At 42.1% G+C, this 15,420-nt stretch overlaps 2 protein-coding genes across 3 annotated transcripts; both read left to right on the top strand.

Moving 5' to 3' along the window:
* The first annotated feature begins 331 nt into the window (after positions 1-331).
* On the top strand, positions 332-11,301 carry LOC126608819 (uncharacterized). Of its 2 annotated transcripts, none has more exons than XM_050276824.1 (7): positions 332-491; positions 606-681; positions 798-859; positions 979-1,121; positions 9,947-10,145; positions 10,264-10,435; positions 11,021-11,301. In XM_050276824.1, exons 1-6 carry the CDS (start codon positions 489-491, stop codon positions 10,429-10,431), a joined length of 651 nt encoding a protein of 216 aa, XP_050132781.1. In that variant the 5' UTR covers positions 332-488; the 3' UTR covers positions 10,432-10,435; positions 11,021-11,301. The 2 variants fall into 2 exon arrangements, with proteins under 2 accessions (XP_050132781.1, XP_050132782.1); XM_050276825.1 differs by lacking the exon at positions 11,021-11,301 and adding an exon at positions 10,539-10,901.
* Positions 11,302-11,968: 667 nt separating this feature from the next.
* On the top strand, positions 11,969-15,034 carry LOC126608799 (putative zinc finger protein At1g68190). Its single transcript, XM_050276801.1, has 7 exons — positions 11,969-12,109; positions 12,507-12,829; positions 12,960-13,210; positions 13,480-13,842; positions 14,059-14,274; positions 14,368-14,662; positions 14,758-15,034. The coding sequence occupies exons 2-6, from the start codon at positions 12,556-12,558 to the stop codon at positions 14,638-14,640; spliced, it is 1,377 nt and encodes a 458-aa protein (XP_050132758.1). The 5' UTR covers positions 11,969-12,109; positions 12,507-12,555; the 3' UTR covers positions 14,641-14,662; positions 14,758-15,034.
* Positions 15,035-15,420: the final 386 nt, after the last annotated feature.

The raw sequence follows: 15,420 nt of genomic DNA, 5'->3' as shown, positions 1-15,420 counted from the left end.
TCCCTCTTGTGTGCTTATTTTGACTCATGTATATGTACATATTTGTAGCTTATCGGGGATATCAATAAATAAGTTTTCCTTCATTTCAACGTATTGTGTTAAATACACCAAAGCCTTCTTCGCTAAGTTCTTTGAATTTTCTTTTGTTACTCATAATGTATCGTTGAATAATAAAAATTAAAAATTAAAAAACCACCAAGTTTTTCAAAACATACTGTATGTTTTATTAAGTTGTTAAATATTTTAAGTATTTGGTCTTCACAAATTCTCAAAATGAGAACCTTAAAAGAGCATGACTCTTGAAATTCGTATAAAAAATTTGGCATGTTGGATAATTGGATCAATAGATCAGGCCCAGCCCAGAGATTTTTTTCTTCGAAAATGTGTTTGATTAGGCTGCTTCTTTCGGCGGGACGCTTAAAAGATAAAACTATCGCTTGAATTAAATTGAATTGAAAAGTCGGAGAGTCTGACTTCTCGGGTCGACAATGGTGAGATGCTCACTCCAAACGCATTAGGGTTTTAATTTGTTCAGATTTCGATTTTTATTCTATAACTATATTCAGCAGTGGTAGCACATCTCACTGTAACTTCTGATTTTCCAGGAGGATTTTTCCGAGGAGCTCGAGCCCTTATTCGATTACAGACGCGTTCAGCCCGTCAATCTAATATGCCTCGACGGTGAGCTCTTTCCTCCTAATTTTGGTCGATTCAGTTGATAGGACGCATAAATTATTCAACTTTTTCATAAAAAAAAGCTTGATTCGATTTTTGTTATTGTTTTTATGTTTGTATAGACGATGAATTAGATGCTCCGTCAGCTTCTCCTCCGAAAAGGAGGAAAATTTCCGATTCCGTGGTAACAATTTGTTATTGAAATTGTGCTCTGTCTCTGTGTGTGTTAAATTCCATATGATAAGAGGAATTGATGTAAATTGCAGTATCTGTTGACATTATTTTGGATAATATTGCGATTAGGTTGAGAAGGTTGACGAACCTGTGAAGGTAGTGAATGTTATTAGCTGTGAAGATAAGGAAGAGGAGGACTGGTTACCTCCTCCACCCAAGGTTTCTGCCGGCGCTAAGCGGAAGGGTGGGGATTCTACCATAATGGAACTGAGGTATTTGGATTTTGGGTTTTTGTGGGTTTTTTACTGTAATTATTATATCTCTCAAAACTCCGCCTATGTCTTACATGGCCGGTCCCAAGCCCGGATAAAGGAGGAGGGGGAGGGCGTCAGGTAGTCGACAGCCGGCACTCCATGATCACGTCGAATCCTTATGAAAATGAATCCAGAACAAAATCGCGCTAAAGCTAGGGCGTCACCCGTAAGTGGCGCGCTGTGTGGCCCGAGCACAGTGATAAGTGAGCAAGGGTCGCTGTATCTCCATCGGCACCCGGATGCAGTGTTAAATGAGCAAGGGGGCCATAGAAACTTCTTTTCGAACGACTCCACTCAAAGTTGTTTGGGAGCATATGCTCCTATCAACTTTACCCGGGACACACAAAAGAAGTACTTTGATCCTATTAGACGGGGGAGGGTGAAGAAGCTAGGACAGAAGGGTAGAGTTCAAGAGAGCAAAATGCGTTTAGGAACGTGGAATATAGGAACCTTAACGGGAAAATCTATGGAAGTAGTGGAAGTTATGGTGAGGAGAAGGATAAATATTATGTGCCTACAAGAAACTAAGTGGGTTGGTAGTAAGGCAAAGGATCTAGAAAACTCAGGGTTTAAACTTTGGTATTCGGGCACAAATAGAACGAGAAACGGTGTTGGCATCATCGTGGACAAGACCTTGGTACAAGATGTTGTAGATGTCAAGAGGGTAGGAGATAGAATCATGGCAATCAAGATTGTAATAGGACAAGAACTTATCAATGTGATTAGTGCGTACGCACCTCAAGTAGGGTTGGATACGAGTTCGAAGGAGAAATTTTGGGAAGATCTTGGAGACTTGGTGCAAGGAATTGCTCAGACGGAGAAGTTATTTATAGGAGGAGATTTAAATGGACACGTGGGCAGGGAGACAGGCAACTATGGAGGTTTTCATGGTGGCCATGGTTTTGGGGAGAGAAACGAGGATGGGGAAGCTATCTTGGATTTTGCAATGGCATATGATCTCTTCTTAGCCAACACCTTCTTTAAGAAGAGAGAAGAACATGTGATCACCTACAAGAGTGGGTCGTCAAAAACACAAATAGATTTTCTTCTAATGAGGAAAGGGGATCGTATAACTTGTAAGGATTGCAAAGTTATACCAGGAGAGAGCGTGGCTAATCAACATCGCTTGTTGGTGATGGATGTACATATCAAAAGAGTAAGACAAAAGAACAAGACTTGGAAGTGCCCAAGAACTAGATGGTGGAATCTAAAAGAAGAAAAACAAGCCATTTTCAAAGAGAAGGTAATCACCCAATGTGTGTGGGATAGAGAGGGGGAAGCTAGCCAAATGTGGGATTCCATGGCTAGTTGTATCCGAAAAGTAGCAAAAGAGGTATTAGGAGAGTCCAAGGGCTTTGCCCCACACCAAAAGGAATCTTGGTGGTGGAATGAGGAGGTACAAACAAAGGTGAAGGCTAAGAAGGAATGTTGTAAAGCCTTATACAAGGAGAGGACCGATGAAAATGGTGAAAGGTATAGAAAAGCGAAGCAAGAGGCGAAGAAAGCTGTCAGAGAAGCTAAGTTAGCGGCTTACGACGATATGTATAAACGACTAGATACCAAAGAAGGAGAGTTGGATATCTATAAACTAGCTAGAGCAAGGGAAAAGAAGACAAGGGACCTAAACCAAGTGAGGTGCATCAAGGATGAGGATGGAAAGGTTCTTGCTACAGAGAACGCGGTTAAAGACAGATGGAGAGGTTATTTTCATAATCTTTTCAATGAAGGACATGAAAGGAGTGCTTCTTTAGGAGAGTTGAGTAACTCAGAAGAGTGTAGAAACTACTCCTTTTATCGTCGAATCCGGAAGGAAGAAGTGGTTGTAGCTTTGAAGAAGATGAAGCATAGAAAAGCAATAGGCCCAGACGATATACCAATCGAAGTGTGGAAAGTTTTGGGAGAGACAGGTATAACATGGCTCACTGACCTTTTCAATAGGATTTTGAAAACGAAGAAGATGCCAAATGAGTGGCGAACGAGCACTTTGGTGCCTATCTACAAGAATAAGGGCGACGTACAAAATTGCATGAACTATAGGGGTATTAAGCTAATGAGTCATACAATGAAGCTCTGGGAGAGAGTCATTGAGCATAGATTGAGGCAAGAGACACGGGTTTCGGACAACCAATTCGGGTTCATGCCAGGGCGCTCAACCATGGAGGCAATCTATCTCTTACGAAGATTGATGGAAAGATATAGAGATGGGAAAAAGGATTTACACATGGTCTTTATAGATTTGGAAAAAGCGTATGATAGGGTCCCAAGAGACATTCTTTGGAGGATTTTAGAGAAGAAAGGAGTACGAGTAGCATATATCCAAGCTATAAAGGATATGTATGAAGGAGCAAAGACCGCCGTAAGAACTCATGAAGGACAAACCGAAAGCTTTCCCATAACTGTAGGATTACATCAAGGCTCATCCTTAAGTCCTTACCTTTTTGCGTTGGTAATGGATGAGTTAACAGGACATATTCAAGATGATATTCCTTGGTGTATGCTTTTCGCAGACGATATAGTGTTGATAGATGAAACTCAGGAAGGGGTAAATGCAAAGCTTAACCTTTGGAGAGAAGTGTTGGAATCTAAAGGTCTTCGCCTCAGCCGATCAAAGACAGAATATATGGAGTGCAAGTTCAGTGCAAATGGAGGCCAAAACGAGTTAGGGGTGAGGATCGGAGATCAAGAAATACCAAAGAGCGACCGTTTTCGTTACCTAGGATCTATCTTGCAAAAGAACGGAGAATTAGATGGAGATCTCAACCATAGAATACAAGCTGGATGGATGAAGTGGAAGAGTGCATCCGGTGTGTTGTGTGACCGCCGTATGCCACTGAAGCTCAAGGGAAAATTTTATAGGACGGCAATAAGGCCGGCAATGCTGTATGGCACAGAATGTTGGGCGGTGAAACATCAACACGTACACAAAATGGGTGTAGCGGAGATGAGGATGCTTCGTTGGATGTGTGGGCACACGAGAAAGGATAAGATTAGGAATGAGGATATCCGGGGTAAAGTAGGAGTAGCCGAAATTGAAGGAAAGATGAGAGAAAATCGGTTACGGTGGTTTGGACATGTGCAAAGAAGGCCTACTGACGCTCCGATTAGAAGATGCGACTATGGGACAGAGGTTCAGGGCCGAAGGGGTAGAGGAAGACCTAGGAAAACTTTGGAAGAGACTCTAAGAAAAGACTTAGCGTACTTGGACCTAACGAAGGACATGACACAGGATCGAGCACAATGGCGTTCTAAGATTCATATAGCCGATCCCACTCAGTGACTTGGATTTTCCAAGTCTCCAACCAAGAAGTTTTCCTCACTCGGGAAATTAAGGGAACACTACCCCAACCTACATGCTCCACTCAGAAAGCTTCAACATACAAGCTTCAACAAAAGAAAATTCAAAGAACTTAGCGAAGAAGGCTTTGGTGTATTTAACACAATACGTTGAAATGAAGGAAAGCTTATTTATTGATATCCCCGATAAGCTACAAATATGTACATATACAGGAGTCAAAATAAACACACAAGAGGGAGCCTTCACAAAGGTTGCTTAGGAGAAGTCTCAGCAGTCGGTAGAGCCCCAGAAAGAGAAGGCACCGGAGGGGGATCATTTGGAGCCTCAGTACTGGACATAACCCTAGAAGGAGGAGGCATCAGAGGTTGATCATTTGGAGCTTCATTACGCGGTACAGCCCCAGAAGACGAAGGCAATAAATGCCTTTGGAACAAACCCACAAATCTCTGATGATCAAGTAAAACCTGACCATCAGTTTCCTTCATCTGGTCAAGCTTCCTCTTCATGTTTGTAGCATAGTCATGTGCGAGCCGGTGCAACTGTTTATTCTCATGCTTGAGCCCTCTAATCTCCTGTTTGAGACTCATCACTTCAGCCGCCAATGATTCAACTTGGCGGGTTCGAGCAAATAGGCGTTGTGCCATATTAGACACAGAACCTGCACACTGAACACTGAGAGCCAGCGAATCCTTAACAGCTAACTCATCAGACCGTTTGGAAAGTAGTCTGTTATCTTTGGGAGTGAGAAGGTTCCTGGCCACCACCGCAGCGGTCATATCATTCTTCATCACGGAATCCCCAACGGTAAGAGGACCAGTTGGGGAGACGAAGGATGGGCGCCATATGTTGTCTGGAGAAGGCGGGGCTGCCTCTTCAACAAGGTTCAAGTCAAAACGACGGTCGGAGGGGCCAGACATTTTCAAAGGTGTTGAAGAGAGAAGAGGTCGGACAAATCAAGATCTTAGAAGTGCAAGAATGAAGCTTCTACTGGTGGAGATTCAAGTGTGCTTTGGAACTTAATGCCAGCCCCTATAAAAATCTGCACTCGACGGAGCTTCAGAAATCAAAGAGGCGCCTGCTCAGAAATCGAAGAGGCGTTTGCTTTCTCAAAAGTTGGGCTGCTTAGAGATCACGAGGGTTGATCTCAGAAATCGAAGAGCCGTTTGCTTTCTCAAAAGTTGGGCTGCTCAAAGACCACGAAGGCCGATCTCAGAAATCGAAGAGGCGCTCGCTTTCTCAAAAGCTGGGCTCCCTAGAGACCACGAGGGCCGATCTCAGAAATCGAAGAGGCACCTACTTTTCCAGCCTTGTCAGCACCTGTCACACGCACACTCAGCTTTGCGGAAATTATGGGCATTCTGTCAAAGACTTCTGGGGAAGTAGAAAACACATGAATCTTACTGTTCAATCACCCACTTCCCACACGCAACAATAGCTCATGGGTACCACAGATAACTTTGCCAAAGTTCTCTGCCAAAGTTGAGCACGTGAAGCTTGCAGCTCCCACTACATCGCTCTGACCAAGAAGGGTAAAAGAATAGCAAAGAAACAGCACTAACAAAGTTTAGACCCATAAATTTTGAAGGTCTAGCTACCATATTATTACCCACAAGGGTAAAGGAACAGTACCACTGCTGGATAATTGGAAAGTCCATGTATGTCAACCTCTGTGCTTCGTGGCAAGGTAGACTAGCAAACATGCCCAACCTTTACTCACATTCGAGAAAACACTCCCAATAAGATTGCTTGCTCCAAAATCGAAGAGGCACCGTCCTCCGAATCTAAAGAGCCAGACTCCCAACATGACTACTTTCTTAAAAATCGAAGAGAGGGTAAAGGAACAGTACCATTGCTGGATAATTGGAAAGTCCCTGTGTGTCAACCTCTGTGCTTCGTGGCAAGGTAGACTAGCAAACATGCCCAACCTTTACTCACATTCGAGAAAACACTCCCAACAAGATTGCTTGCTCCAAAATCGAAGAGGCACCGCCCTCCGAATCTCGAGAGCCACTCTCCCAACATGATTACTTTCTCAAAAATCGAAGAGACACTGCTCCCCGAATCTCGAGAGCCAGACCCCCAACATGATTGCTTTCTCAAAAATCGGTGAGGCACCGTTCTCCGAATCAATCGAAGAGGCGCTCGCTTTCTCAAAAGCTGGGCTGCTCAGAGACCACGAGGGCCGATCTCAGAAATCAAAGAGGCACCTACTTTTCTAGCCTTGTCAGCACCTGTCACACGCACACTCAGCTTTGCAGAAATTATGGGCATTCTGTCGAAGACTTCTGGTGAAGGAGAAAGCACATGAATCTTACTGTTCAATCACCCACTTCCCACACGCAACAATAACTCATGGGTACCACAGATCACTTTGCCAAAGTTCTCTGCCAAAGTTGAGCACGTGAAGCTTGCAGCTCCCACTACATCGCTCTGACCAAGAAAGGTAAAAGAATAGCAAAGAAACAGCACTAACAAAGTTTAGACACATAAATTTTGAAGGTCTAGCTACCATATTATTACCCACAAGGGTAAAGGAACAGTACCACTGCTGGATAATTGGAAAGTCCCTGTGTGTCAACCTCTGTGCTTCGTGGCAAGGTAGACTAGCAAACATGCCCAACCTTTACTCACATTCGAGAAAACAGTCCCAACAAGATTGCTTGCTCCAAAATCGAAGAGGCACCGTCCTCCGAATCTCGAGAGCCAGACTCCCAACATGACTACTTTCTCAAAATCGAAGAGAGGGTAAAGGAACAGTACCATTGCTGGATAATTGGAAAGTCCCTATGTGTCAACCTTTGTGCTTCGTGGCAAGGTAGACTAGCAAACATGTCCAACCTTTACTCACATTCGAGACAACACTCCCAACAAGATTGCTTGCTCCAAAATCGAAGAGGCACCGCCCTCCGAATCTCGAGAGCCAGACTCCCAACATGATTACTTCCTCAAAAATCGAAGAGACACTGCTCTCCGAATCTCGAGAGTCAGACCCCCAACATGATTGCTTTCTCAAAAATCGAAGAGGCATCGTTCTCCGAATTTCGAGAGCCAGATACCACAGACCACTTTTTCAAAGTGCTCTGACAGAGTTAAAACATGTGAAACTGGCAGCTCCCACTACCGTGCTATGACCAAGCAGGGTAAAGGAATAGCATTACTACTTGTTGTTAGGGAGACTCCTATATATGTCGACCTCCATCCCCAACGGACAGGCAGACCTGCAAAAATGCTCAACCCTTCATCATATCTGATAGGGCACTCCCAACAAAGCCTTTCGAAATATTCAGCTTTCTTTCCCCCCGATAATACCTCTGCAAACAAGCTATACTAGAGCAAGAATATCTCATATCATCAGGGTTAAAAGCAAGAGTATCCCATATCATGCTTTTTCCCTGTTTTTTCTTTTGGCCTTGTTTTTACCGGCAAGACAAGGAGAAAGAGAGCAATCAGTCAGCACTTGGAATCAAGCTTCCAGCCAGGAACTGACTGCCTGGAACCCCTTACCTGATTACTTACCTGGCATTGCTCTCGAGTACTCATCTTCAACATCTTATGTTTCCAGGGAAGATTCCGCATCTGCTTGAGGAACAGATAGGGCAAGTGCGAAGGATACAAGGAAGCATGTGGAGACAAGCGTAACAGCACACGTGCCGATACATCCATTACTCTGTCAAAAGCAAAAGTATCCCATATCAGCAGGGTGGAACGTACTCTAGATTTGATGGACTTGTTTTGACCCTCAAATTCTTCAGTCGGCCTTATACTTTGGAGGAAACCAGAAAACCCTCCAGCTCAGTTCAAGAATAAGCCTGTGGAAAGTTACTTCTTCAAAAGCAAAAGTATCTCATATCATCTCTTCTCATTTTTCTTCTCTTTATCCTTCATGCTGCTGCAAGATGGGGAGAAGGTGAACAATCAGTCGGAGCTCTGATTGCTTACCTTGTCTGTCACCTCTTTCAGCAGACCCCCTAGCCCGGCGACTTGGGGGACTCCTACTACATGGTTTGTATCGCGCTTGACCAAGCCTGAAACTACAAGTAAGCTTCAAGTGAAATTGATACATTACCTTGTGCATCTCCACCAGTTAAAGATACCACCCCTGGATGGAGGAAGAGTACTTCCAGAGAAGATGCCACATCTACCTATGAGACAGATAAGGCAAGTCAAGACGACACCACACTCCGATACTTAGAAGTATCGTGATTACGAGATCATTCTCCCACAATATTTCCTAATGTCATTTATACTAAATCATTCACTCGTACTCACTAAAGGAGAGCTTGAACCTATGTACTTGTGTAAACCCTTCACAATTAATGAGAACTCTTCTATTCCGTGGACGTAGCCAATCTGGGTGAACCACGTACATCTTGTGTTTGCTTTCCTATCTCTATCCATTTATATACTTATCCACACTAATGACCGGAGCAATCTAGCGAAGATCACAAAAAGCGACCGTTTTCGTTACCTATGATCTATCTTGCAAGAGAACGGAGAATTAGATGGAGATCTCAACCATAGAATACGAGCTGGATGGAAAGAGTGCATCCGGCGTGTTGTGTGACCGTCGTAGGCCACTGAAGCTCAAGGGAAAATTTTATAGGACGGCAATAAGGCCAGCGATGTTGTATGGCAGAGAATGTTGGGTGGTGAAGCATCAACACGTACACAAAATGGGTGTAGCGGAGATGAGGATGCTTCGTGGGATGTGTGGGCACACGAGAAAGGATAAGATTGGGAATGAGGATATCCGAGGTACAGTAGGAGTAGCCGAAATTGTAGGAAAGATGAGAGAAAATCGGCTCTGGTGATTTGGACATGTGCAAAGAAGGCCGACTGACGCTCCGGTTCGAAGATGTGACTACGGGACAGAGGTTCAGGGCCGAAGGGGTAGAGGAAGACCTAGGAAAACTTTGGAAGAGACTCTAAGAAAAGACTTAGAGTACTTGGATCTAACGGAGGACATGACACAAAACCGAGCGCAATGGCGTTCTAGGATTCATATAGCCGACCCCACTTAGTGGGAAAAGGCTTTGTTGTTGTTGTTGTTGTTGTATTATATCTCTCAAAACATATAGATTATCTTTGCCTCAAGTAGAAATTTGTGACGCGTTAGCAGCTAGTGCATGCGCTTTCCCGTTCATTAGATTCAAGTTGGTGCGATGGCAAGTGCCTTCGCCCATGAGCGGTAGGTCTCGGGTTCGAGACTTGGGAGCAGCCTCTCCATAAATGGAGGTAAGGCTAGCCGACATTCACCTCTCCCAGACCCTGCGTAAAGCGGGAGCCTTGTGCACTGGGTACGACCTTTTATTGTTTTATGAAAGAAGTATAGTTCAATGTGGCCAGTTATCTTAGAATATTAAGGCTTTATTTGGGTCTCAGATATAGTGATGACGAGTTATGCTTGTTGTTTTTGGTTTACCCTTTTTCGTTTTGGTTTCTCTGTTGCAATTCAAATTTTCCAATTAAATGTGGTCTGTGAGTGTAGGAAAAAGAAGCAAGAGCTGGCATCATTTGCACAATCAGCTGAAAATGTGTTGAGATCGGTAGAGGAGTCTGTGAAAAGAGAACTTAGTAGCTCATTGGAGGCTGTTGAAGAACAACCTCCAAAGCCCCGCCCTGAAAGAAACAAAATTGTTATATCTATTCAAGACAAAGATGGAGTTAAGCAGTTCCGTATTTATGCGGTATGTTGTGCAGAAGTATTAACCTTTACAATATTTTTGTCTAGTACTCTTTGGCCTAATCTCTGATGTATATACGGGCTATGTGATATTTCAATTGTGTTTTCTTCTACTTCAACAGGACGACAAGTTTGAGCGGCTCTTCAAAATGTATGCCGATAATGTTAAGCTTGACCTTCAGAGTCTGGTGTTTTGTTTTGATGGGGACAAAATAGGTCCAGCTGCTACGCCTGATGCCCTTGGGATGGAGGAAAATGACATTATTGAAGTGCATTTTACCTCAAGATGACATGGTAATGCATCAAATATGATTTCGCAATCTATCTTTCGACTTGTATCGCTTTTCACATTCTTGCTTTAGGGTATATCCTTACACTCATGGTATTAACGTTTTAGGTATAAAAGTATAAATTCATCAAATTTCCTGGAAAAAGGAAATTAGGAGCAAAAGCCTTGGTTTGGTTATGCTTAAATTTGAAAGAGTGGACCTGGCTGGGTTGATTAAGAGCAAGAACCCGTTTCGCCGGCTTCAGAACTGGGGAATCTCATAAACATGTTGCCACATTAAAATCATTAGATGTGCCAAGAAAGTCTTTTTTTTAGGTAGAACCAAATTACGAAGTTTTGATCTCGAAGTGGAATAATTGTCATATCGTGTAACCGTGGCTGGTCCTAATGCTGAAACATCAGTACTCTAGATATTGATTCTAGCGGTTGAGTTCATTGTTTTCTGGAATCTAATCCAATTTTGCTTCGTTACTGCTGCTGTCGACAAATACTTGTTTTAGATGTTTATTTCTCATATTTGCCCATTGTTTGAGTTTTAGCTATAATAGTTTGTGTTTCTGGTTCCCTTCGGCTTTCCTCTTTGAATTCAGGTGTTTCTTCAACCGAAGAACTTAATCCGTCACCTTGATGAATCTTTGATGGGGACTGGAAGGGCCTTTGACCGGCATCTTTTGGTGTATGTTTGTAGTTTGTGCAGTACCTGCTCTTTAACTGTATAGTGTGTCATTGTATTTTGAAATTATTTTAGAACAAGTGCAAGCTTCGAAGTACAGAGATTGGATTTGGAGAAAGAAAATATTCTTCACAAATCTCATGTGAACGTGGATAGTGGACCTGATTCAGTACTCCCTAATTCTGTTTTTGGCTGGAATTTGTGATCTGTTAGCATTCGTTTAGAAGTGCTTTTACAATGTTTGAAAGTGCTTTTGGTGAAGATTTTTGGAGCAAATCCTTAGTAAAAATGCAGGTGAAGCTTGAAAAAACACTTTAAATGTTTCCTACAAGAAACACATAACTAGTGCTTCAAGTGCTTTTGGACCCAAAAACATTTTTTCTAAGACCGTTTTTAGTTATTTTAAAAGCACTTCCAAACGAGCCATTATTTGTTGACGCTAGTTCAATTTTTGAGGTGCTATTTCCATCTCTTTTGCCATTCGTTATCAAAATTCAAAACCAAAATAGCTATTTTCAGCCCATTTCGATAACGAAAACTGTAGAATTCTCATTTACGCAATTATGATAGTAATTTAAATCAATCACGCAATTATGATAGTACTTCAAATCAATACAAAGGGAACACGTATAAAATATAAAAAGTGCACTCACATTTTATGTAACTGAAAGAACAGAATAGGTGGGTGGATTACAAACCGAAAGAAAGTAGAGAAATTGAAACAGCAAGTGAGACTTCGGATCACATGGATCGCGTAATTCACGTGCATTCACACTTGTCTCTCAGCCAATTGGAACTGGATAACGTGGATGATGATCCCATTGCCACGAGCCACGTATCCGAATCCACGCTGGAAAAGTTTCCCCTCTTACATGTCCACGTCAGACCCATAAAGCGCGATAAAAGCAGGAAGAAGAAGGAAGTAGAAGATAACCAAAACAAACGAGCTCTGTGCTCTCTCTCTCACTCCCCATCTCACCTTTAATTCCCTGCTCAACAGAAAGAGGTACTTTTTCTCCGAATTTCGTCCAACCTTTTTTTTTATTATTTGAAATTATAATTGAATTTTCTATATGATGTTAAAATTTCAAACTTTAATGCAGCCTTAATTACCTGTTTAACCACGCATCATTAACTTAAACACACGATCTTAACAGTTTATCTTCTAAATTCTCGTTCAAAGATCATCCCCGTAGAAATTCACCGAAATCGGAAATCATTTAGCCATTCAGTTAATGCATAAAGATTCATTGCCTTGTCTCTCAACCATCCGCATCCGATCTAAAAGCTGAGGAAAATGAAGCTCTGATCTTATTAAGATCTAATCAGAAAATCTCAAATAGTATGTTTGTATATATACATGCAAAAAAGACTCTACATTTCCTGTTGGTTATATCTGGCAGAAATAGGGCTCGGCAGATTTGGGGTTTCAAAGTTTGGAAGGATAATAAAATGGAGAAATTTTGTGAGTTCTGCTTGGCATTGAGGCCGGTTGTGTGCTGCAAAGCTGATGCAGCACTTCTTTGCCTCTCCTGCGATGCGAAGGTCCATTCGGCAAACACACTTTTCAACCGGCATTTGCGCAGTATCTTGTGTGACTTGTGCAGACATTTCCCGGCTTGTATTCAGTGTTTGGATCACAAGATGTTTATGTGCCGTGCCTGTGACCGTGCTTTGCACACGATCGCCTCCCAACATCCAAAAAGGGCAATCAGCAGTTACACAGGTGAGTTTTTCTAGTACGCATCAATGTATGCACTACATTGTTCAACTGGACAGATAGAAGATAGAACTGGTATATCTGACGGCCGCAAAATATGCAGTACATTGATGCATTGTAGAATTTTCGTGCACAGGTTCCCCGTCTGCTGAGGACTTTGCAGCATTGTGGGGTTTCAAATTGAACGAGACCGACAATTGTAGTGCGCATTTGGATTTGAATGGGACTCTGTCCAATTCTTGTGGCTCTTCGTGCGACTCAAGTGCAGTAAACTTGGATAGTTTAGAGCAGTCTTGTTCTCAAGCTGAAGGCCTTCTGGCAGCAAATTCTCTCACCTGGATTTCAGGTGCTGAACCTGAAGCGGGATCGAGCAGTCAACAATACAAGGTATGCAGGAACTTTTAATTGTTCTCTTTAAACTTGGCTGACAATGTAATTGGCACTGTTGAAATATACAATATGAATTTGGTATGTAAATATTCGTTAACTAGTTTATATTTATCCGCACTTAAAAAGCATGAGAGTATCAGAATTGGAGTTTCTCTTGATATTGAACATCTGCCGTTATGGATGAGGTGCAGTCTTATGTGACTAGGTTTGGGAATTCGCTGTAACTTCGTGCGTTAAAGTGTATCTGACTGCGTTCTATCTTGCAGATATCTCCTGAAGGTCAAGAGAACAATTTCATTCTGCACCAGATTCTAGAATTGAAAAGGATTCAGCTTTCTGGGGGAAATGGCCCTTCGCTGCTGGTACCCGGTAGAGAGCAAAGTGACCTATCTTCCTCAGTACTTCGGACATCGAAGAGGCTCGATGTTCATCTTGATCAGCGTTCACAACATTCTCAAAATGCCGGCATTAAATTTAGGCAAAGGGACAGTCCGGTTCAGGAACTGAAAGTTGATCATTTATCATTTCCATTTTCTCAAATGGAGCATATGCAACCATCTTCACCTGCTGGACTTCCATTGCATACAGAATCCTTTTGGCAATGCAGAAGTCCGGTTCAAAGTAATCAGGTTCGATCAACGCGGGTGAAATTGATTCATTTGGAATGATATGTAGTTACATCTCACTTGTTACTCGTTTAAACACGGATAGGCTATCGTTTAGAAGTGCCACAAGGGAGATTAAGTTTTAATTATGTTCAACAACAACTGAAAACTTTAGGCCTTGTTAGAGATCATAACACATTTCATTTTGTTTTTCCATATGATCATGTATTGGTTTTGCAGTTGTGGCCTCAAAATATGCAAGACATAGGGGTTTGTGAAGAACTTGTTTGTTCTGATGATTTCGATATACCTGATGTTGATATGACATTTCAAAACTTCGAAGAACTATTCGGAGGTGATCAAGATCCTATCAGAGCTGCAGTGCTTCATGATAAAGATGTGTCTTACTCGTCGGTGGAGAAGGGCATATCCCTGGATAAATCAGATAACGGCAATGCAAGTGTGGCATGCGAATTTTGATTTTCCTTCTCTTCTGGTTTCTGACTTAAACTCTTTTCTCATTTCTGTTCCTAAATGATCATTTGGCAGGAACATGATGCATCAGAGGCTTCGTCTGTTTTCATTAATCGGTCTGCTCACTTGGACAACGATAAGGCTTGTAACCAACCTGAAAACCATCAAGAAAACATGGATTCTCCATGTCCTATTCAACCGTGTTCAACTCTGTCGTTCTGTATTTCAAGGCACAGCACCGAAGGCAGTGGGAATGATTGTCATAACAGCGAGATTTCCCCCATCACCGGAGGGGAGCGCTCAAGCAGTTCACCTCATGTAAGTAAAAGGAGGAGGAACAAAGATTAGAAGCATTCCCGGCTGTAAGCCTGTAAGAACAAGGATTCTCTGCTCTTCTAAACCTTTCAAATACGAGGTTTTATCTAAATTAACAAATTCTGTTCTCGTTTTATGTTAATACTTCAGAGAAAAAAATCGACATCAATCATCTACGTCTGACTTAAGAAGGCGGGCAAAAGGCAGAATTGCAAAGTGAGAAGACTCTGATTTGGACGCGATTAACGTGACTTCTGATGAGAAGAAGAAGCTGATTGAATTTCTGCATTGGATGCATCTTGGTCTTGTACATATACCTGTACAGCTTGATTTTCTGGTTTAAAAATATATTTCATGCTTCGTTTAAAAATCTTGATATCGTCTCACATTACATTACATAATAAAAAAATTACTTCAGTTAATGCAATATGATTTCCTTGTTGGTAAATATCACGTCTAGAAATTACTTTGCGACCTTTGGTGCAACAGAAAAGTTGCTCCTTTGTGACGAAAATGTCACGAGTTCGAGCTGTGGAAATAGTCTCTTTGCAAAACGACAAGACTGTGTACGATAGACATCTCTTCTTCAACCCTCGCAAAGCGGAGAGCTTGTTGGCTTGGGTCGCCAACTTTTACTTTACTTAATACAATATGATTTCCTTGTTGATAAATATCACGAATTTGTAAACTCGACAAAAGGATAGTTTAGAACGCGCCTTACATGCAGTGAATCAGAAACCCATAAACAATTATTCATTGTCCACCAATTGTGGTTAAAGAGTTTTAATATGCACTTGTCATAATCAAAATGGT

Source organism: Malus sylvestris, chromosome 16, assembly GCF_916048215.2.
Source record: "Malus sylvestris chromosome 16, drMalSylv7.2, whole genome shotgun sequence".
Lineage (NCBI taxonomy): Eukaryota > Viridiplantae > Streptophyta > Magnoliopsida > Rosales > Rosaceae > Malus > Malus sylvestris.
This window is presented reverse-complemented; position numbering and strand designations above follow the sequence as displayed.